Source organism: Bidens hawaiensis, unplaced genomic scaffold (genome assembly GCF_021521415.1).
Source record: "Bidens hawaiensis isolate Kalapana, Puna unplaced genomic scaffold, B.hawaiensis_p1.1 tig00034761_1, whole genome shotgun sequence".
In the NCBI taxonomy this organism is placed as follows: domain Eukaryota; kingdom Viridiplantae; phylum Streptophyta; class Magnoliopsida; order Asterales; family Asteraceae; genus Bidens; species Bidens hawaiensis.
In genome coordinates, this window is record NW_027496044.1 from 56734 (window position 1) to 81792 (window position 25059).

Here is a 25059-nt window from a genome sequence, read left to right on the forward strand (position 1 = left end):
GTTGAGATTAATCCCGGCAGGTAGGTAATATTTGAGATTATTAAATGTCCAATAACCCTTATTAATTATTTTTAGTACTTTAATAGATATATATGCATAATGCATGTATACATAAAAGTTATACATGATTTTAACTTGTCATCCTATCCGATGCTCTTTTCTTGTTACAACTTGCAGCACTCCGACATGTGCCATGATTCAGACCACCCTCCAACTCCTAAGAATGAAACTGCAGTCAAGGAAATGTTGTGTTCTTCGATCATCCGCGCTAAAGACGGGGTTTCAATCAAACCTTTCTATTAATAAATATGAAATAATTTGTTTTCTTTTAATATGGATTCTCTTCTCGCTTGTGTGTTGTTCTATGGTACTTTAGCTGGAAATCCATTATAAGAAACAACTAGAGAGCTACAAGAATACAGGTGCTCATGACCTTTTCTCTCTCAAAGATGTGTTACCTTTTGATGCTCAAGAGAGCCAGAGACCGGTGGCACCGCCACTTAAGTTAGAGAATGTGATGGAAAGGTATGCAAGCTTCAAGAGATTTGATACGGTCTCGGACCATTCAGATCATTCTTTTAGAATACGTGGGTCAATTTGCGCGGAGCATGTATGTGTATGCTTAATTACGGAATTGTACAATTAACTAACAATAATAAATATTGATTGCTTTGTAACATTTTATTTACTTTCTTACACATATATGCATGTGATATACATGTTTCAGCCAACAAAAAGATGGGTTAAACAGATTAAGAAACATTTGAAGGAAGTTGAGAAACAACTGCCGGGTATGTCAATCATTAGAAATTATAAGAAGTAATATATATAGTACCGTATATTTTATCTTATATGGTTACAGAGAACATATTTGTGAGGGCTTATGAAGGGAGGAGGGATCTTTTAAGAGTTGTAATAATCGGACCAAAGGGGACGCCGTATCATGATGGTCTCTTTTTCTTTGACATGTGTTTCCCGAGCACCTACCCTAAGACCTCACCTGTATGTCATCTCTTGTTTGCTTTCATCTACTTGATTATATATAATTACATGCAGGTTAACATATTCAATGTTTTGTTCCCTTCTAGTTGGTGAAATTTTATTCTCATGGACCTCATGGTCTTTGTATCACTCCAAACGTTGACAAGTCGGGTTCTGTTAGCTTGGAGCTCCCCAAACCAAATGGTGGAATGTTCGGGGAGAAAATTTGGGTGCCTGGTACTTCGAATATGCTCCAAGTTTTGGTCTTCTTACAAAATATGTTCAGTGCAACGCCTTTGCTCAACGACGCCATATATAGGGATCTCGAAATATTTATTGGAATTCATTTTCCATTCTACAACGAGCTTGTCTTTATAAAATCAGTCAAAACAATGGTGTCTATCATGAAAAACCCACCTATGGTAAGCTTTTGAGTTTTTTTTTGTTTTGTTTGTAAAGCTTATATTTTTATGAACCAAATATGTTACGCAGAATTTTGAGGATTTCGTGGTAGGGCATTTTCGCAGTCGTGTAGATGATATCCTAAAGGCACATAAAGCATATAGTGAAGGTGTTAAAGTTGGGTGTTTTGACAATGATGCACCAGAGGAGAGTTACCTCGGTACATTCTCAGCTTCGTTCAACAAGGATCTGGCCGCATGCATTGACTCCCTTGTGTCTGCATTCAACAGAATTGGAGCCGAGTTGAGTACAAATTATTCAAATATTAATATGCTACATTAATTTTATGTTTGATGTATGGAAGGATATTCAAATATTTGAATTTATGTTTTTTCAAAACTGTTTTAAGTTAAGATGAAAGTGGTGGTCGCATTGATATATTCATTGGATTTGAATATTCATAGGGACATCTTTGTTTCCTCACAGATTCATTAGTTGGGTATTTATTTATACTTTCAAATATATGAATTCTAGAGGCTCGTTGATATAGAAAAAGCATATGGAGTTTAGGAAATTGTTGGAGTTGACGTCAGAAATCAATTCTTACAAGAACGGTTTGCTTTCTTCCGGTTAAGAAGAAGGGCCGGGCCCTAGAGAAATTGAGTTGTTTCTTTAAGAAATATTGTCGCTTACGCAGTTAGATGAGGATTATACTGGTTTTGAAGATCAAAGGGCTGAGTCATGGAGTCGACTCCCAAAGTATTGATACGTGTTCATTTCGGGCATATCTTGACTTCCTATAAACTGTAGTAATAAGAAACACTAGCTCATAATTTATTAAGTGTGTACGTTCTGGGAACATTTAAGGCTTTAGCCAAATTAGTTTAGTTGAAAAAAATAACATTAAGCTATTCATGAAATTCTTTGTCAAACGAAGTTTTTATTTTTAAACAACTTATAATACTTCACTTATGCTTTTAATCTTATCTCTATCAACTCGTAATATTTTTTATTATATGTTTTCCAGTCAACTCATTTTCTAATTTTTAACACAATTCCATTATACTTCTTTTTTCTGCATTTAACCCACTATATTTTTTTTCTTTATTTTTTTTCATCCTGTTATACTTTATATTTTATTTTCTTAATCAACTTATCTTACTTCCTTTGGAAAATGCACTTTACAATAAAATATGTCAAGCACAAACTAAATGCTAGAATTATGCCAGGTAAAATTTAAGACCTCAAGGCTCAATCCCAAAGCCTAGATACTATCTTTTTGACAGGCGTCTCGGGAATTCGTTTTTAATAGAAGACAATGAAAAAAATATGGCCATCCCCTAGGAGGTAAAAAAACGAAGACAAGGAAAAATGTATCTTTGAATGTTCATTCAAGGGAACAAGCACATCGTTATGCCTTATTCAATTCTGATTGTGTAGAAGTTAATAATTATATCAAGTAATCAGTTTATAGCAGTTAAAAGAAAGTAACCAATTTATAGCCTATATAAAATTATAATTTATATAACATTACTAGTTATCTAATGTTCATGTCATATTTTTCTAAATGATGATGTAGTGAGAATGAAGCTTATATTGAACGTTAACCCGGACAAAGTCGATGGGCACGAGCACACAACCATAGTCATGAGTTCGCCAGATGGTTCGAAAACAAAGTAATACATAATGATGTTCCAAATCATTGTTCCAAATCATATTTCTTGGCTTGATAAGGGTCCTAGTCCTATATCCAAGAGATACTACGGCTATCATGCCCGATATAGGTTTCATGTCAAATCACGAGATGAAAAATGTAGCACGCCTTCTTGAGACTACTAAGGCAGAAACGAAGTGAGGGATTGGACGACGGACGGGACAACTAGCTAACTGGGGGACGGAGACTCAAAATAGCGGTGTTTCAGTTACAGCTCTAACTCCTAGCTTTGCAAGTTCTCGGGACAATAATCTAGCGGTTAGGAATATTAACTACTATGGTGGAATTTTAGACATAATTGAACTTGATTATTGGTCAAAGTTTAGAGTTGTATTGTTTCATTGTGAGTGGTACCAAGTTGAGAAAGATGATTATGGCTTAACATGAGTTAATGTGAAGAAGTTATGCTATGATCCTGTAGTAGATGGTTTGCATTATGTTCTAAATAAAACTCCAAAGGATGTATATGAATTCGATGAAGAAAATAATTATACTGATGATGGATCCTATTGGTCGAGCCTAATGAAGATCGGTTGGGGTCTATTGCACAAGTTAGTGAGCAAGAGACTCGTTTGACAAGAGAAGATATCCCTCGTTATAAGGGTGATGCAAGTACAGAATTAGCTGCCACTTATATAGTTGATAGTGAGAATGGTGAATGGGTTTATAAAATAAAATATAAGCATAATGGAGAAGTTGAGATATACAAGGTTCGGCTCGTGGAAAAAGGGTTCACACAAATGGAAGGAGTGGATTATCATGATACTTTTGCCCTGGTGGCCAAACTTGTCACTGTCCGGACACTTTTGGCCATTGCTACCAAGAGAAACGGGTTAATCCACCAACTTGACGTGAACAATGCCTTCTTACATGGGGAATTACACGAAGTAGTATACATGAAAATTCCCTAAGGGTTTGCTAAGGAAGGAGAAACAAGAGTGTGTTGCCTCAGGAAATCTCTTTACGGTTTGAAACAAGCTTCACGAAGCTGGTACCAAAAATTTACCAATGTTCTTCTTGAACTTGGTTTCAAACAATCTAAGGCCGATCATTCTCTCCTTATTTATCAACATGGTCAAGTCTTTGTTGCAGCCTTAATTTATGTTGATGACGTTGTTCTTGTTGGAAATGGTACAGCTAAAATTCAACAAACCAAAGATGAACTCAACAATAGATTTAGCATCAAGGACCTTGGGAACCTCAAATACTTTCTTGGTATAGAGGTCACTCGTACTAACGAGGGCTTGGTGCTTAGTCAACGCAAATACACGTTGGATATTTTAGAAGAATGTGGCTTAAAAGGGTGTAGGCCTAGCTCTTTTCCTATTGAACAAAATCTCAAGCTAGGCAGAAATGAAGATGGACCCAAAGTTGATGCTAGTCGATGCCGCCAGATCGTTGGATGGTTAATTTATTTGCAGGCCACTTGACCAGACATTGCATACTCTGTGAACATCTTGTCGAAGTTTGTGGCGGATCCGAGACAAGCCCATATGAATGCTGTTCTTCAGCTTCTACGGTATTTAAAAGCTACACTGGGTCAAGGTGTGCTCTTTCCAAAACAAGGAGGTTTCAATCTTACTACTTATTGTGATTCTGATTGGACAGGATGTCCATAAACGAGAAGGTCTAGAACCGGTTATGTCCTTCTCCTCGGTGGAGCACCGATCTCATGGAAAACGAAAAAGCAATCTGTCATCTCACGCTCCTATGCTGAAGCAGAGTACCGTTCCATGGCATCTACTGTTAGTGAAGTTTTATGGGTTAGATGGTTAATGAAGGATTAAATGTCGCTTCCGCTGGAGCAACTCCCTGTTTTATGATAATCAAGCTACCCGCCATATAGTCAACAACCCCGTTTTCCATGAATGAACCAAACACGTTGAAATGGACTGTTACTTTGTTCAAGAACGCGTACACTCTCATGACATTAAAACATTTCCTATCGACTCCAAGATGCAAATAGCGGACCTTCTCAAAAAAGGACTCGGCAGTCAACAACTACGGTTTCTTCTTGACAAGTTAGGCGTTAAAAACTTACACGCTCCAACTTGAGGGGGAGTATTTAAATTATTGGAATTAATATTTCTTCCTTTATTAAACTTTGACCATCCATAATTCCTGCTACTATCTCTGCTACTATTATAGGGATTTCTATGTTTTGGCCATCATGTATATTTTATTTATTTACGGATGTATTTCATTCTAAATCTATACATACTATTAAACCAATAGCCTTTAACTCAACTTCCCCTCTTCCTATTGGTTGTTTCATAAACTTTCCATCTATATCTATCACCTCTCTAATTTTCATTTGAATAAAGTAAATCAAAATTAAATTAAAATAAGATACAATCAATTCTCTTTAATAATTCTCTTTAACTTTAATTTAATATTTAATTTAATAATGATTAACCAATTTATTTATTAATTAATTATGATTTTTATTATTTATGTTATTTTTATTATTCTGTATCTAACTTAATATAACTTAATTAATTAACCTAACCAGTGGGGCTTGTCCCAATGGCCAAGAACATGATGGATGACCCGGGTGTCCCGGGTTCGAATCCTGATTCCGACCGGATTTTACCAGAACATTAAAAACCTATCGTGCCTTCGGGCGGGGTGAGCCAACTGGGTTTTTACCGCGAACGCCAAGCCAAACTCGGATGCCAGCGTGGATCCCGATCATGTCAACATAGTTGGCCTGAGTGGGGTGGTGGGGCTCGACGTGTTCGCGCAGTGAGATAGCTTAACTGTGAAAGTCATCGTTCGAAAAACAATATAACTTAATTAACCTAGAAACCCAAATCAATTTTCCTCTTTCACGCCTCCTTTCTCACTGACGGTTCCATCATGTTCCACCTTTCACTACCTTCAATTTATTTATCTATCAAATTCACAGTCCACCATCGATGAAGGTGCTCACCATCAACGTTACCTCTGGTCAGTTTAATCATCAGGCTTCATTCCAAGTTTAATTCATTTGAGATAATTAATTGAAATTTCATCCATTGGATTCAATATAAAACAACCTAATATACAAAGATTACGGATTTAACTTTACTATAATTGTGTCTAATTTTATATTTATGAAATATCAATTTCTATAAATTAGAGATAAATTTTCCATTTGATTAAGGATTCTTTAATTACGGAATTTCTATATTATAATAAATTATGATATATCATTCGATCATTTGATTAAGGTTTTGATTAAGCATTCTTAAGGGTTACTATAAATACGGATTTTGACCGATTGAATAATTCAAAATTAGTCAATCAAATATTTTAATATATGAGGCTAATTCTAATTTGAAATATATGTTAATTTGTAATAATTATTACTACTTATCATATGTTATATCAATGACTCAATTTTTAAATTGTTGTTTATTATATTAAAATTGTGTTATTATTAATACATAAAAAAAGAAATTACTTAGTTATTTTTACACAACTTATGTCAGTTACTTAATTATTCAAATGCTTATTAATTATATTATGTTAACTATTTTTATAAATTTCAACCATATGATTCACAATTTAAATATATCATAATTGATCATAATTTTAGATATTAGATATATGGTAATTGATAATCATTCAAGATATACGGTAATTATTTAATTGACTGAATTGATGATTAATTATATTCATGTAAATAAAAAAATTAGTAACTTATTTTTCCACATTAAAAATTTAATTCCATATGTTTAAATATAGACTAGAATTAAAGATTTGAATTGAATTATTTTGTATTTAACAACATTACATTTTAGTAATTAAAAATTTGAAAATCCCTTAATCCTCATTCCCTAATTTTCGTCCATGATTTAATGTAATTGAAGTTCCCTAATTTTATGTTTTTAATTAATTCCGTATATACATTCCTTCTTTATTCATTCCTCCCAAAATTCAATCCTTTACTATGAACTATATATAAATACTTCACTTTCACACAAGAATTCTTACACTATCACACCAAATTGAGCTAAAATGATTTTCTTGGTTTCTAAGGTTTATATTTCTGTTGTTTATATCATTCATTTTGTTTTTTAGTTTTTTGGCTAAAAGTGTTATTTTTTAGAAATTAATGTTTTTTTTCACCACCAGGAAGATGGAGCCAACAAACATCATCATGTTGAACCAATAGAATGTCCTAACAGTGACTGTACCCTCAAAGTGCATATTCTCAAACTTTGGCGTATGAAGAACACTTCAAAGCCAGGAGAAGATTGGTCCATCGAAATGATTGTTCAAGATGAAATGGTAGTTAGCCCAAACAATAATCAATACATGTGTATAAATTCCTAAAAAATATTCCGGAGATATTTATGTGTATAATTAGCCCAAACAATAATATAAGTATGTGTATAATTTTTAGGTATTTATACCATCGAAATGACTACATATTGCCCGAAGTTGACTTTTTTTACGTACTCAAATTTTGTCTACATTTCAACAAAAACAGCCAAACTTTGGTCACCATTTAATTAAATGTATACAAGTATGTTTTGTGATGTTAAATTTCTTTTACATATTGTTATGTATTTAATGATTTATAACGTCACTAAATCTAAATCTAACTCTAATTGCATTTTGACATGCCTTGGAATATTGTAAGGTTAATTTATCCAACGATATATATTAAAATATAGTTTGTATTGTCTTCAATAGTACTATTTTCTATGACAATTCTATTTTGGAACATAATAATTTTTTTCTATTGTCTTCATTAGTGCTATTTTTATCATTCAAAAGTGTATATATATATATATATATATGTTTTTTTATCATAATTATATGTAGTTATGTTTATTTTGTGTCACCATTTTATAACCATAGTTCTCAAAGTTTTATGCCATTTTAATAATTTTATAAACTTTAAAACTTTAAAGTGTAACTCAAAGGTAAATTTTGTAAATAAATGGTCAAACATTTCATAATGTGTAGCATTACTACGATTGAAACTTATTACTTTTAAAAGGATTTTCAATTTTAAATTTTAAAATTTTAAATTTAACTGGTCAAACATTCCATAATGTCTAAATGTACCATGATTAAAAATTCATTATTACTAAAAAGATATCCAATTTTAAATTTTAAAATTTACAATAACTTAAAATATTTTTACAATCTGGTCAAACAATCCATAATTAACATATTTATGTAATTATGATATTAATTATTCTAATTATCATTAGAATTCAAAACATACTAAATCATCTCATTTACATTATATAAATCTTAAGATTGAAAACCCTAACCATTATAATCTCTCCCTCTGTTTCGGATTACTATCTCCATCATCGCCAATTCCGGTAAGGGAGATTAATTATTTTCCGATAAGGTTTAATTTGATACTCTAATAGTCGATTATCATATTATTCATTATTTCATTAACAATTATTTTTCTTTTCTCTTTTTGTTTGTATTGATTTTAATTATTATATAATTTTCTTATTATCTCTTTAGGTTCAATATCAAAATAAAAAATTCAATGGAGATGTTGAACTATTACGGTTTTCCAGTAAGGTATTATGGAAAATACTATAATACCAGATGAGTTATTAGCATCTTGAGTTGAAGTCATAACAAGTTCAAGTCAATATTAAAGTGTATACAAGTTATGGCTCTATGAATCGTTAAACAAGTCATACAAGCCAATTGATGTTTCTAAGTGTTTAGTTGTTAGCAATTAAAAAAACCAATTTGTTCCTTTTTATATTAATATTTGACAACAACGAAATGCTACAAATTAAAGTATAAACATTGTATAAAAGGAAGTATTTAGGGAGTTGTAAATATTAAATTTATGATACTTTTGTTAAATAAATAGTTAGATTGTATAGACTTTTGTTCGTGTTTGTTTTAAATTACACTTCAATAAGTTCTTCCTACATCTTGCCAAAGTGAAAGATACTTAAAATATCAAAAAACACGAGGCTCACAGTTGGATGCCAATCCTTACATGTTGAAGAGATAAAATAATTTACGAATTAATTATTGGATATAGGTGAAGGGAATGTTGGAGGTGGGGGTCCAAATGACAACAAATGAATGTACAAATTCCCGATGATCTTCTAATTAACAATTCATTATATCCAGCATATGAATTAATAAACTTTGTGTATCATTCGATTTTAGCCAAGTTCAATAAACTTACTTTCCAGAACGGACGATATTGTCGGTTAAAATTATTTGTGTTTATTAGACAAATAATACAATATTCAAATATATAATCAAATTTCTTTAAGTGATGAATTTCCTATTTTCCACCCGTGTACTACACGGGTTAGTAACCTAGTTATCAGTATACAAAATATCCTTTGAATCATCTAACTTAAGAGTTCCTGGCCGAGAAACTCACATTTTTTCCCCGAAAACACCACCTGAACACCGCCACCACCACCAACCAACCACCACCACCCGATTTCGGCGATGGTTCTAGGGTTCCGACGGCCTCGATATTTGGGGCTTTTACTAGACAAAAGGTACCAAAAGTTCCGATACAAAGTTACAAAGATGCTTGGAAAGAAAACGTTGAGTTTTCCGGGAAAAAAACGTTTTTTCGGCGACCTGCAACTAACGACATTATGATTATGATAGTCGCGGACCGTTGGGAACAATTACGTTAAAATTTGCGACTATCATGAGCCAGTTCGGTAGTTGGGACCGGCAACGACCAAAAAATAGTTGGGATTAATAAAAACCAATATACCATTTAAACATTACAAAGTGTTCGGAATCACAAAAACCGGAGATTGTTCATCGTATATATAAAGAGGCGAGACTTAAAATGATAAAAAAGGGTATTGCAAAAATGGTTCTTTTGGTTTGCAAATTTGGTTTCAAGATTATTAAAAAGTTGCAAACGTAGTCCAAAACAATTGTGAGATGGTTGCATGTTTTGTGTCTACCGTTAATCCCGGTTAGGTTTTTTTACGAATAATGTATGTACTTGACCAACGGGTTTTTAGTGAGTTTTTATCTTTTGTTTGTTCATATATTTTTCTTATTGTTATTGTTGTTGAGAAAGTGCCGCTCTCAACACAAACCCTAATACACCTCAAGTAAGCTTCTTTTTTAGCTTTTTTTATAAAATAAATTTAATTTAGTGTTTGGTTTAGCTTTTTGGCTTATGCTTATAAGCTTATATAAGCTAATTTAAAGAAGGTTAACTGAATATGATTTTTTAGCTTATTTGTTTAAGGGGGTAATTTGAGTTACTCATTTGCCCTCAAATGATGGTGGATTAATAATATTGAAGCAACTTATTATGATAACAAATCAAAGAATGGTGGTTTTAACAACTTATTAAGATGTATAATCAAATTGTAGAATATAAGCTAATTCAAACACTTAAAAATAGCTTATCAAATAATAGAAAATAATATAAGCTACTTTTAAATATAAGCATAAACAAAGAAATAAAAGCTAGGCCAAACACCCCCTAAATGTTCAAATTCGGTTTTAATTTTTTAGTTTTGAATATTAATCTGAGATTATAGAGGTTGTTCATTTAGCGTGTTGTTCCTATGGATTAGGATTTTATCTGAACATTTTAGTGGATTATTTCTAAACATTCAGTTAGGGCTTGCTTTTGTTCATATGTCTTTGATTTTGTATTATATCTAAACATTTGTATGGTTTTGGTGTAAATTTCATGTTTTATATTTGTTCATTTATATTATTTCTAAACCTTTAGTTAGGGCTTTTGTTCATATAGTTTTGATTTTGGTATTATATCTAACCATGTTTGTTCTTATTCATTTTCATTTTCAGATTATGGATGCCAAAACCAAAAAGAGGAAGGTATTATTATTACCTTTTTTAGTTTTAAAAGATATATAATCAGTTTTGTATTATATCTAAACATGTTTGTTCTTTATCATTTTCATTTTCAGACGAAGGATGACAACAAGACGGAGGTATTATTATTATTATTATTATTATTATTAAAAGATATATAATCTGTTTTGCAGTTCGATGCAGGTGCTAACATTGGTATTCAATCTTCAAAGGAAGAAGCGGTTATAATTCTAACCTTTTATCTTTCTAACATGTTTATTTATTTACTTTTTAAAGATATAGTAAAAAAGTTTTATCTGTTATGCAGCCCCATAACACCGACATTGACATGGATCCTGTTGAGGACAAGACGGTTATAAATCTAATCTTTCATCTTTCTAACATGTTTAGTTAGTTTTTAAATTTATATAAAGGGTTTATATGTGTTTTGCAGCCCTATGACGGCTACTGGATTTCATCGAAGCTTGATCGAGATGTTGATAAGGAGAAGCGGGTAATGTATCTAACCTTTTACGTTGAATCTTGTGTATTTAGTGAGAATCCTCCCTTTTCACTTTGTGTGTTTTACCTACTTTAGATGAAACCTTACTATATACAAATGCTTGAAAACTGCAAGAATTCTATAAAAACCACTTTTTCGATGGCTGATGTCACCGTGTTTGATGCTTACTCGAGACCTGTGGCAGAACTCTCTGATTCACAAAGTATAATGAGACGTTTCAAAAACTTTAAAAAGTTGGAAAAAGTTTCCGAATTTTCAGACCTGAATAAGCAGTCGAGACATCAAATTTACCAAATAATAATCTACTATCATAAACATTTATGACCTCATAATAGTTGATTGTTTCAGCCATCTCAAGTATGGGAGGCAAGGATTGAGAAAGATTTGAAGGATCTTAAGGAACAGATGCCTGGTATGGAATGATTATATTTTCCTTTTTGAGAAATCTGCAATTTGCCTTCCTGGGTTATATCGTCGCTGGATGGATTAGCCACTGATAAAGATTTTGCAATCTTTGCGCAACTATGTTTCTTCGGCGGGTTCTTCTGACTCCTGCCATCAGTTGACTGTTAATGGTGAAAGGTAATTTCGTTATTGAACTCTTTTACTCCCCTGATTCAATAAACCCCCCCGAATTAGGGCTATTTTCTGCATAAACCCAAATATCGGCCAATGTTCGAACATTGAACCACTATTTTTTCCGATCGTACTTCACATCGCACATCACATCTGCACACATCGCAATGCCGACCTCGTATTCTATTAGGCCGGACAGTGACTATTGTGACCCGGAAGACCTATATGGTAACGTTTTACGGTTTGCTCAAACTTTTATTTTCTTGTAGGTTGTTAACGGGCTGAACGGTTGTTATAGGTGAAAATTATTCACATGCGTTCACCATAAAACTTTTCCATGGAGGGTATTTCGCTACCGAGGGGCAGCGAAGATACGAAGGGGGAAAGATAACTTACGTCGATGAAGTTCAAGTTTCTGAATTTTGTAAAAGTTTGTTGGTTGGAATACTCTATAAGTTACAATACGGTTGTGGTACAGCTTGTTGTTTTCATTACAAACATCCGTGTGTCATTTTGGATTTGGGTTTAAAACCATTGATTGAAGATTATCATTTTCAAGATGTTTGTGATATGGTTAGAGGTAGTGATGGTATAGCTAGTCACATTGTTGAGATTTTTTTTAGAACATGGCAGGACTAGTGGTGCTGAAATTGGGGTATATAATTCTGGATTTGTACCTGGTTTTGTAAGTGTCCATGAAGTGTGTGGTGAAAGTGTTCATGAAGAGAGTGGTGAAAGTGTTCATGAAGAGAGTGGTGAGAATAGTTCTAGTGAGGAAGATGATGACATTTATGATTGATCGATCAGATGAAAGTGATCCTGAGTATACGACTGCCTTTCAAACACCCTTGGAGGATGTAGAAGTTGACATGAGGTTGTATAAATCTATTGTAGATTTTGATGTGGTAGAAGTAGTAGGTGATCATATTAGTGATGATGATGGTTTAAATCCTTGCATGGATACCTATGAGAGCTCTGATGATGAGGGCTTGAGTGTCTTGAATAGCCAGCTAAGAAAGTTCAAGGGGAAGGAAAGGAATAATGATGATGAGTGTCCATTTTTTGTTGGTCAGTTAATACCATTAAAGGCAACATTGAATGAGATGGTTAAGAGTTATGCTCTTCATGGTAGAAGAGATTTGTATATCAAAAGAATGATCCTTTAAGGTTTAGGGTGATTTGTTTGGGGACCAATCCTAATTTGGTTGCTGGTGAGGGGCCAAATGTGTCAAGTCAGGAAAAGTTGAAGGTAAGAAAAAGGGATATGAAACCCACTTGCCCTTGAACGCTGCACATCTCAAGACAATCTGTTGAGGATAATTGGTGTGTGAAGGCCATTCCAAAAAAACACGAGTGTCTCAGAAGTAGAACAATTGGTCTGTACACAATGTCTACTATTGCCAAGAGATTGAGGTTGAGCTACAAACCACCCCCAACTTAGCTACCAAGGAATTGAAGGCCAAATTCCAGCAGACGCATCAAATACAAGCTTCTGAATCCAAGATGCGAAGAGCTAAGACAATAGCCATGCAAAGGAAGAGTGGTGACCAAACCAAACAATACACCTACCTCAGATCCTATATTGATGAGCTTCTTAAATCAAACCCAGGTAGTTCCATTAAATTAGATGTTGAACCATGTGCTAACCCTAACCTTAAAACAAGAAAATTTAGAAGGATATATGTGTGTTATGCTGCTTTGGATAAAGGATTTAAATTGCTTGGTAGAGAACTTCTTGGGTTGGATGGTTGTTTTATGAAAGGGGAAATACCCCGGACAGATTTTGACTGCTGTCGGGACGGATGATAACAATTGCTTGTATCTTGTCGCCTTTGCAATAGTGGAAGCCGAATGCACAGACTCATGGAAATGGTTCTTAAATCTACTTGAAGATGATCTTGACTTGCTTCATGATGCCAATTTTACTTTCATAAGTGACCTACAAAAGGTATGTACACTTAGCATATATTTGTAATAGGCAAACTCATGTACACTAATTATGGTGATTTGACTATTATAGGGACTTATTCAAGCAGTTGAGAATGTTTTCCCTAAGGCTGAGCATCGGTTTTGTTGTAGACACATCCATGAGAACTTGAGGCAAACCTGGAGGGGAGATTTGTATAAAGGCTTGTTTTATAGGGCATCATCGGCCACTTATGTCCCCTACTTCAACATGGCAATGGAGGAGATTAAGAAAACAAATCTTGATATGTTTCTCTAGCTTAGTGAGATCCCGGCAGCAAGATGGTCAAGATCACATTTTTCAGGAAGGGCAAAAAGTGATATGTTGCTGAACAACCTTTGTGAATCTTTCAACAAGCAACTTGTTGGAGCAAGAGACAAGCCGATCATTACATGCTTGGAGTATATTAGAGAGTATATGACCATGAGGATTGTGAATTTGAAGAAGATGCAAGCCACTGCAAGGGGCCCATTAACACATCAAGCAACAAAAGCATGAGATGAAATCCAAACAGAAGCAAGCAAATTGACGGTTATGATGGTTGATGAAGTGACTTACCATGTATGAATATTTGTCTGACTATGATTTTACAACCAATCTTTTGTTAATATGCAATTATGTTCATAGGTTAAAAGTCTGAGAAGCCAATGTGTGGTGAATGTGGAGGATAGGACTTGCACATGCAGGAGATGGGACTTGACAGGTATGCCATGCAAACATGCTGTGGCAGCCCTATATGACATGATAGAAAACAACATGCCTATCGGTCCATTGGAGAAGTGGGTTGATGAAGCTTACTTGTTAGACACTTGGAAGAAGGTGTATAAGCACCAAATCAAGCCCATACCAGGCCCTGATTTGTGGGCACCCTCAAAATGCCCAACAATAATAGCTCCACCTAAACATCATACTCAGATTGGCAGACCGAAGAAGAGCAGGAAGAAGGCACTAGGTGAGAAGAAGAAATTGGTAGCTAGTAAGAAGATGAATATGAAGATTGAAGAGGTTCAGGAAGTGTTTTCTGCAGGAGGAAGACTTACCAGGATGGGGCATGAAAAAAGTTGTGGAAGATGTGGAGGTTACGGACACAACATCAGAACTTGCAGGGCACCAAGTCAACCATAATGATGTCAACAAGGTGTGTTTGAGACAATCTAAGACTTTTGTTTGAACTTGTTGATACCATGTGTGTGTTATCATGGTTTGTGTTTGAAAAAATTTAAGACTTGTAGAATGTGTGTTTGATTTGGGATATGATGGTTTGTATGCTATTTTCACAGTTGGTGCTTAATGCTTTTAAAACTAGTAGCATGTAGTCAAATCATGCAAACATTACAATACATTTAATCATGTCAAATTAAAGTACAATTCAAATGCAAACAATACTAGAAACCAAGTACAATGTTATTTCCAATGACAATCATCATTTGACCAATCAGAGTCCCACACTGGATCGTCTTCATATGAATCATGATAGTAATCTTCTTCCGGCTCACTGGTGTAGTTGAAAGCTGCTTTCACAACCTCAGGGTCATAATCATCACCAGGATCCATTTCATGTTCTTCACTTGGTCTAAATAAGTCATCTTCTTGCACCAAATAAGCCATCAACTCATCTTCACCCAATTTGTATTCCTTGTCTTCCATTTGACTTTTGTCTTGGTCAAACTGCACATTCTCAATTTCATCCTTCCCAAACTCAACATTCTCAATTTCATCATGGCTGCAACATGACTGATAATGTGGAATATAAATTTAAAGTAAATAGATGAAACAAGAAGCTCTAAAATTTAACATAAACTAAAACAACAACAACAACAACAAAGATTACATTATCCCATACTACAAATACAATGTTAATAACTAATCAATAAACACACACATAAACGAAGAACAAAAACCAACAAATTCCTAGAAACATCTTCAAGCTTGTTACTTCTTTGGTTTTCATTTTTGCAAACTCATCTTTCTTGTTCATCATATTCACCATTTCTTGAATTACCTTTTCACAACTAGGGCATATGGGATCATCAGCCCATTTTAGCCATCCACAACTCCCCTTCTGTAACGGACTAAATACATCAACAAACAAATGATGTGGTCAAAAATTTACATATTATTATATATATTCCCTACTATTTTCAAGTACTTTTGAGCCATATTTTTTATTGAATATTATTATCAATTGGTTCATATTATGATTTTAAAGGTTTGATGTTTGAACGAGCTTAAATAGAGTACTTTTACTATACTTGAGATCAACGAGCAAAGAATTGAATCAATATTTTAGGTTATTATTATTAAGATCATTATTATTATTACTAAAGTTTAAAAAGCATCTCGTGAAGAAAAAAATATGTGTAATAATAATAATATAATCCAAGTGAATGCTTTATATTCATCCATATGTATTAATTCGTATGTATTGTTTTTATTTTATCAGCTCAGGAGAAGCCCACTTCAAAATTAATGAATAGATACAAAAGGCATTTAGGTTTAAGGGGGGTTTCTTGGTAACGCCAAAAAAAAAGCAAGAGTTGGTTACGGGTTTTGCTTGGAGAAAAAGAAATTAAAAGATCATTATTATTGTTATAAAGAAAACCCTACGGGGGTTTTTCTTTCGGGGGAGCCGCAAGATTTAGCTGAAGCATAATATTATTATTTTGACTCTAGAGCAGAGCCTCCATATATTATCATTATTGTTGGGTTCTTGGGAGGGGAGCCGCCCACCATTACACAAGTGGGCACAAGAAGTCTTCTTTGAAGTGTGGACAGCGAACAAAGCAGAACAAGCATTATTATTATTAGTTTAGTTTGGGAGCTATTCACTGCAGGAATTTAAGCAACAATTTTGTGTTCGGGTTTATATCTGCTTCAAGATTGGTTTGATTTTATTATCTTTATTATGAACTCTATTATTGAACATAAATATTTTATTGTTTTGAACATGGTTGTTGACTAAACTCTTTTAGTTATCTAGGCTTGTGATGATGTTTTGTTGATTGCATTGGACTTGTCGGTTTGCGGGTTTTGTTTATGGGATTTTGATTAATTAAAAGTCTTGAATATATTTATTGGATGTGTCTCATGCGTATTTATTTTTAATTTGTGTCTAAATGAATGTTTCACATGTTACTTTATTGAGTGTCATTCGATTATAGGTTGCATGTTAGGGTTGTTTACTGTTTGTTTGCAACTTGTTTATGGTTTATTGAGCTCATTTACCATAGAAACTGATTTTTGGCATATTATTAAAAGTTCATATTCTTACCTACTTAGATATCCGACGGGTGATAAGTTGTCGGGTTTGTCTACGTTGTTTGGGTTTTAGGTTGAATTATCTGACAGGAGGTTTACCTATTTTTGCCTTAATTTCACTGTTTACCTGTGTCCTTTAAACTGTTCAAAACCACCCCGTGTACTTAGGTGCATTGAGATAGTGAAACCGACGGGTTAGCTGTTTTCTAGGGTAATTAATCATAATTGGTGAACTGACAGGTGAACTAATAAGCCGGTGTTTTTACATGATTTCTAAGATTTCTTTTTCGGTGACACCTTGAGAGTGATTAAGGATCCATTAAGATTCCTAGATTTTCATATCTTTAGATTCCCGGTTCCCATAACATTTTCCCGTAACCGATAAAAGCCCGAGTCATCACAATTCGGATTCCTTGCCTAGGTAACTCTTGCTCTCATTTGAATTTGCTAAAGTCTTATTCGGTTATTTAATTTTCTAGTTTACTTTAATTTAATTAAGTAATTAGTTTAATTAATTATTAGTTTTTAAAATAAAATAAATAAAAATCCAAAACTATATATTTTCTTAATTATTATTTTAAATTAGCTTTTAGAACTAGTCTCGTTATTTAAATTAGTGTATCTAGGGTTCGATATTCCCGGTCTTCCCATAGCTATTCTACACCCGATAGGTTCACTTGCCTGTTGCTAGTAGTTTGGTTTAGGGTATTCTAGGTTTTTATTACTCGTTGTGCTTGGTCATTATTTGCTAAAATTTTATATACCAATTTGCGCACATCAACAAACAACCCTAAAATTGACCTAAGCCACACGACAGCCGGAATCATCATCGATTAACAGACTAGAACCCTAATTCGCGAGTAATTAAACACTTACACAGCACAAGAATCGACAACCCGGGTTTGCATCGGTCCTGGATATCCGGTAACATGTCGCGGCACCACATGAGCATCTTACACAAAGGTCATCTGTATGGGAAGGCTTGGAAGGTGAACCCTAGGAGCATTGACTTGACTTGGATTGAGACATCCGTCAATCGGTTGCCGGAAAATGGAATATTACGGGGAAGAGGGGTTGTCTGAGATGGAATAATAAAGGGAAAGAGGGTAGATGTTATGTTATAAAAGGATTGAAGGGTAACATATTAATTTCGCTTATTTTTAACGAGTCAACGCCGGGTCAACTGACGGCAGGAGTCAGAAGAACCCGCCGAAGAAACATAGTGGCGCAAAGATCGCAAAATCTTTATCAGTGGCTAATCCATCTAGCGACGATATAACCCAGGGAGGCAAATTGCAGATTTAACTTTCCTTTTCTTATCTTTTTTGTTTTCCATGCTATATACTAATATTTATATTTAATGTTGCTACAGAGAACGTATACGTGAGGGTTTACGATGGTAGGACAGATCTTTTGAGAGCTGTGATAATTGGACCGGTTGCAACTCCTTACCATGATAGTCTCTTTTTTTTTACTTGCAGTTCCCAAGCAACTACCCTGACGTCGTGCCTATATGCCATAACTCTTTTTTTGCTTTTATCTGTTTAATTGTTTCGAGTTAATTTTTAAAACTGGTTTCTCCAAGAATTTTCCCTTGTAATTTTTAAAACGATTTTACGATATGTAAGAGTTTAAAATCACTATCGAGTTCTTTCTGTTTTTTTATTTGGTGTTTACATTACAGTTTGTTTCATTTGAGTTTGGTTCATAGTCTATTTAAAGTTTGGTTCGTAGTATATAACAATTTATCAAGAATCAAGATGTTGAATGAAAATCTTAATTTACTTAATAGTTGGCTGCTTAACAGCTTTGAATACTTGGCTGCCTAACAGTTTTTAATAATTGGCAAAGCTTTTAATAATTGGCTGCATAACGGTTTTTTAATAATTTGCTGCATAACAGAAACTGTTTTTCTCTTTACGGTTTGCTACACCTTACAATGTTACAGTTGGTTGCATTACTTGGTCTTACGTATTTATAATTGTTTGCTGCAGTTTGGCTTTTTAGTGATCGTTGTTGTTATGATCTCTCTTAGAATTGTGTAATTTACTACACATTATTTTAAAATAGCAACTGTCTAATAACTTTTTTTTTAAGTTGGTGCACTATAACTCTTATGGGCTTTCTATAAATCCAAGTTCGAAGATAACCGGTGAAGTTCGGTTCTTGAAAGACGGTGACGTTTGGGTGCCCAAGACCTTAAATGTTGTCCGTTTTTTGGCCTTGTTACAGAAGTTTTTTAATGCAACGCCGTTTCACAACATTCTGAAACCGTTTGATCCTATTCTATTCTGGGGACATCATGTTCCATTCTATAACGAGCTTGTTTTTGTGAAGTCTGCCAAAACAATGCTTGCTTTGATGAACAAACCACCTAAGGTATGATTCTTGAGGTTATTATTTTTTGTTTTTAATGTTTGTAGCTTTATAAACTGAAAATGATGTTGTGCAGGGCTTTGAAGAGTTTGTGATGGGTTATTTTCACACTTTTGGAAATGACATCCTATCTGCTGTTAATGCTTATGTCATGGGTGTTAAGGTTGGTTGTTTTGACAAGAATGTTAGCTCGCTATTAGAGGGTGATAATGAGACGTTATCTCCTTCGTTCAAGATTGATCTGGAAGGATGCTACAAATCTCTTGAGGCTGCGTATAAAAAATTTGAAGCTTATTATCCTCTTTGATGTGTTGTTATTAAACATATAGGTTGTTTATGCTATTTATTGTAGTAGTGGTAACCGGTAAGGCGTGACTTTTTGAACACTGGAAGATGATGTTGTGTAGGGCTTCGAGGAGTTTGTGGTGGGCTATTTTCGCACTCGTGGAGATGATATCTTATATGCTATTAGAGCTTATAGCAAGGGTGTTAAAGTTGGGTGGTTTGTCAATTTCCTTGCCAAAGCATAAACGCAGGTGCGCGGCGTTTATGGGTAATCATAGCTATTGATTAACGTGGTGATCCTACATGCAATGCGATGCTTGTATATGTCCACAAATTTCTTCCTGATTTTAATAACCTGAAAAACATACTTAAAAGTCAACATAATGTTGGTGAATTCATAGGTTTAAAATGCATGATTAAACCCATTATGTTGAAAATATTGAGTTTCAAATGTTTAAAATGTATAAAACAAGTAATAATTTCTCAAATATATGCTTTCATGATTAAAACATTTATCAAAAGCTTATTTTTTTCATGACAAAAACGTGTTTTAAAACTTGTTCATGTTTACGTAAATTAAACGTAGTTTTAAAGTTATTTATGTCTTCGTGATTAATAGGTGCATTAAAATTTTTTTAAGAAGTTGAAAACTTTTTTTGTTACGAGTGTGTTTTCCCAAAGATAGCCTTGTCCAGAAAGTTTACGTTTACGAACTTAAAATCCCTTTTCGATATAATTGAGTGTATGCGATGCAATATGATATATACGATAACCTAAACAAGATTGATAATCCTTCGTCTAGACTAGCTAAGAATACGAATTAATATATGACAATGAGCCTATAATCAAACTCAAATCCACTATGTATTGCTCGATAACCGTGCCATCATGGTGCGAATTGTATAATATATGTTCCAATTAACACGTTGGTTAGAGCGACTAACAATTAGCGGGGGATCAATCCTGATGGTAATACCCACATATTCCTCGGCTAAACCCATAGCTAATGATAATAGAATGTATTGATCCGAAGATCTTAAGGGTCTCGTGTAACTCATACTGGAATAAAGATCCTATGTCTTTCTTACTAATTATCGTACTAAATAAGTTTATGTATAATATCAAGTAAGATTATGCAATGTTACGAAATAAGTTTATGTAATGTTACAAAATACGTTTTTGCGAAATTACTAAATAAATTTATTAAACGTAATCAAATAAGCTTACGAAAAGTTATTAAATAAGTGTATGCAAAGTTGATAACTAAGTACATGCAAAGTTATCAAATTTATCAAATAAGTTTAGTATGTTTATCCCTTAGTTTGTAAAACTAATAAAGGGGAAAAGTGGTCGTGAAACTCACCTTGACGCCGGTGAGTGATGGGTGAGAACTCTTGTTTGTTTACGACATACGTTCCACCTAATACAAGTACAGGCAGGGGCGAAGCTCTTTGGGGGGGGGGGGGGGGGTGACCCGAGGAGGCCCCGGTCACTACCGTTTTCTATGTTAGTAGGGTAAATTTTAGCGATTTTCCCTAAATTTTTATAGGTGTTAAATGCGGTCACCACCGATGTATTTTCACGATACTTCCAATGTTTGTTTTTTTAAAACCTCGTAGTTTTTATAAACAAAAGTTACAAAATATAGTAAAAAACTTTGTTCTTATAAAACTCAAATTGAGGGGGCTATTTGTAAAAATAAATCTTGTTTAAAGAAAACATAAAAAAAAAAGAACGCGGATTGATTACTAATTAGGGTTTAGATTTTTATAAAATCACCTGCGCCCTTGTAACATGTTCGGTTGTTCCTATCGGACCGGGGACCACCACATGCCACAGCCGTTGCCATCCTCCGTCCACCGCCTCCACCGCCTATTGCGCAGCCCTGTCAGCAAGGTAATAGTTTTATCTTTGTGTTGTTAAACATTGTATTGCATTTATATTGATTAATGATCAAGGACTATAAACTTAGGGCTTAATTGTGGAATTGAGGATTTGGGGAAATTGATCAACTAAGCTTGTAATTGGTATTGTATGTTGAAACTCTACTTCAACTTACCTTATTTAATTTTCTTAATTAGGTAAATCATAAAAAAGCAAGATACTATTTATTTATATTTTTTCAAAAAAAAAAAAATCAGATAATGAACAAACGAGTAAACGTCATAGAGCTTCAACTAGTGAGTCGGTTAATTATGAAAATAAGCAAGAATCGCCTTCTCAATAAGATGTTAGATGAGTATTTTACGAATATCTTGGTGGTTTACATAGAAAAAGAAATTGCCGAAACATTTGATTCGAAATCCATAATTGAGGAATTCAAAAATCTTAAAGGTCGTCGTAATGCTTTGTAATTCTTTTTTCTAAGCTACTCACCCTTCCTCTCGGCTATCGCATTATTATGAATCTTTTAGGTCTTGTTGGTTAAAAATTATCTAGTTTATTTTAATTGTAAAAACAATCGTTTGAATATGAATGAAAAAAAATTAGATATATAGATGTCATAATTTGACCCGAACTGAACCACCGACACGAACTGAATCGTCGACCCAACACGAACCGAATCGTCGACCAAAAAATTTTTAGGTCAGTGACTTCGGTCACCGCCGTGACGAAGCCCAAGCTTCGCCACTGAGTATAGACTAACTTAGGGTCGGTTCAACTTATTAAACAAGCATGTCGGTTTATGCTACCTGTTCACCCAACAAGCTAAACTTATATGTGAGACGACTTGTTGGTGATATGCTTGTGTTTGATGTAGTTCGTTTTATAAATATATAATTCCAATAATATATTTATCTTTGTAATTTGTAATTTAAATAGTAGCAAATAAATATATATGAAATTATATATTTATTTTAGGGGAAGTACTAAGTTAAAGATAACATATATTTTTATAAGTCGTTAAGAAATTAGTTATCAAACATACATATCTACTTTTAATAGCCTATATATTTTTACGAATGTTTAGGTAAAATACTTTACATACACTATATACTTTGTAACACGCCATGAAGAAATCGAGTAGTTATGTATTTAGTATAACTACAATTGTTGACTACATTTATGAAATTAAGCGATAAATATTTTATAATAAGATAAAATAAGTATTTTTGTGTGTGTGTGTGTATATATATATATATATATATATATATATATATATATATATATATATATATCTATGGAAAGAATCATGAGAGAACTCCATTTTATGAAGAGAACTAGAGAACTAATATGAAATATTTTTAATTTAATTAAAAAAAAAATTTCAAATTTTTTTTCTTTCATCCTTCTTATATGTTGTTATTCTTCACCACAAAAAAATATAAAAATAAAAAAAAATAAAAAATTTAACGAGTAATGCATATGCAATACACCGACTTTTTTTATAATGCATATGTGCAATAGTGTGCATATTGATATTTGAAATAGTGTTGAATAACATATATATAGTTGTTTGTATTGTATATCTGCAATAGTGTTATATTATATACAAAAATTAAAAAAAATCGATATAGTGCATATGTGCATTACTGTTGTATAACATATATGCAATAATGTATTTTGCATACAATTATTAGTGTTGTATTTGCAATAATGTATTTTGCATACAATTATTAGTGTTGTATTTGCATATTTATTAGCTGTCAAACAGTAACATTATCCACTTGATATCCACTTGAGAGTAAGCAGTTTGCAGTGGAAGGAGAGAGATGGAAAAATAATGTTGAAAATTTTGCCTAACTCCCTCTTATATACTTTTTGAAAGTGGGTTTTAAATGCTCTTTGTCTTTTGTCGGGCCCCTCGATTTCAGCTGGATCTTAATTAATCATGTCATAACTCACACAGATTAATGTGTTGACAAGATAGTTAATGACGGGTTGCTATATTTAGAAAGATATCCGTTTGTTAAAGGCGGAATCAATAACAAACATACGGTTGCAAAGAATAATCAAAGGTAGAAAGCACACACAGGATTCACTCAAAAGATTTCCATCTATATAATTTTCATCATACAAAGTGGATAATCGATTTAGGGTTTTTAGGAATCCTAGGACAGCCGTCACTTTCAAGAAATATTCTTTCTTATCCGAAAAGTGTAAAGGCTCAAAGTCCGTGTCCTCTCTCTCTTGGCGGCGTGCCCTAAACATTCTATTTATAGGCCTGCCAACATAGGACAGCTGTCATTCCTTCTAGAAACCCTAAATACAATCATACATATTCAAATTACATATTCAAAAAAACTAAGTGTAAAACAAGTCTTCCGGGTAGGCTTTGCACCAATCTTGTCTTTCCGAGTATGCTCGGCCATCTTTCATAACTTGGTAACATAGAAGTGTGCTCGGGATCAGTTTCCGGGTAGACTTTAATTGAAGAGTATTTTACCAAGTAAAATACTCACCGAGTAGACTTCAGTCTTCTTGACTTTGCCAGACTTTGCCTGATAACTCCTTACGAGCAACCTTGCTCTTCAATGATCTATTTCAGCTCTTTGCTATAAAATAACTTATTAGCAAAGTGTACTCGGGAGTACTGTTCCTTGCTTGAGCTGAACCTTGCCCGATATTACTTAGAGATATTCCTTTAGATTATCAAGCATACTTGGATCATACTTATTAATGAATACCTTGCCCGGTCTTCCAATCACTTGGCTTCTTGGACTTGGTCAGCCAAACCTTACTCGGAAGAGTAAAATACTTGGTTCTGAAGAACAGACTTGCTTGATAAAGTGAACCTTGCTCGGATTTATATAAACTAGTGTACCTGACCCGGCAATGCACTAATTTGCAAACCCTGCTCGGATATCCACTAAAGAAGACTACTTGAAGTAAACCTTGCCCGGTAGGCAAAATATCGTACTCGGCTAAGTAAAAGCTTGCTCGGATGTCTAAGGTGTGCTCGGATCCATTACTTAGCGAAATCAGAGGAGGTTGAGAAGATTCCAATCTTCCATGTACTTCATTTAGGTCAAATCTTTGACTCAACAATCTCCCCCTTAGGTCAATTTCTTGACTCAACAATCTCCCCCTAGATTGGAACACCTCAGCTGACCCAAAACATTTCTATGGTTACTTACACTCAGTAAAAATACACATCAAATCAAAAATCAAAATTGCATATTCAAATAACATAAGCAAAATTACATAATAAGAAAGTTGTCCGAAGACATTACAAAACAA

General features: G+C 33.7%; 1 protein-coding gene across 1 annotated transcript; it reads left to right on the forward strand.

Moving 5' to 3' along the window:
* The first annotated feature begins 13496 nt into the window (after positions 1–13496).
* On the forward strand, positions 13497–15084 carry LOC143586670 (uncharacterized). Its single transcript, XM_077068156.1, has 4 exons — positions 13497–13740; positions 13835–13941; positions 14014–14172; positions 14587–15084. The coding sequence occupies exons 1-4, from the start codon at positions 13497–13499 to the stop codon at positions 15082–15084; spliced, it is 1008 nt and encodes a 335-aa protein (XP_076924271.1).
* The last annotated feature ends 9975 nt before the right edge of the window (positions 15085–25059 follow it).

Bases quoted from the DNA above. Each gene is read 5' to 3' on its own strand.
- LOC143586670 (XM_077068156.1), top strand. From the start codon at position 13,497: ATGCGAAGAGCTAAGACAATAGCCATGCAAAGGAAGAGTGGTGACCAA. The intron at 13,741-13,834 runs GTTGTTTTATGA...CCTTTGCAATAG, and splicing joins AGAACTTCTTGGGTTGGATG to TGGAAGCCGAATGCACAGAC. The intron at 14,173-14,586 runs GCAATGGAGGAG...TTATGTTCATAG, and splicing joins ATGTCCCCTACTTCAACATG to GTTAAAAGTCTGAGAAGCCA.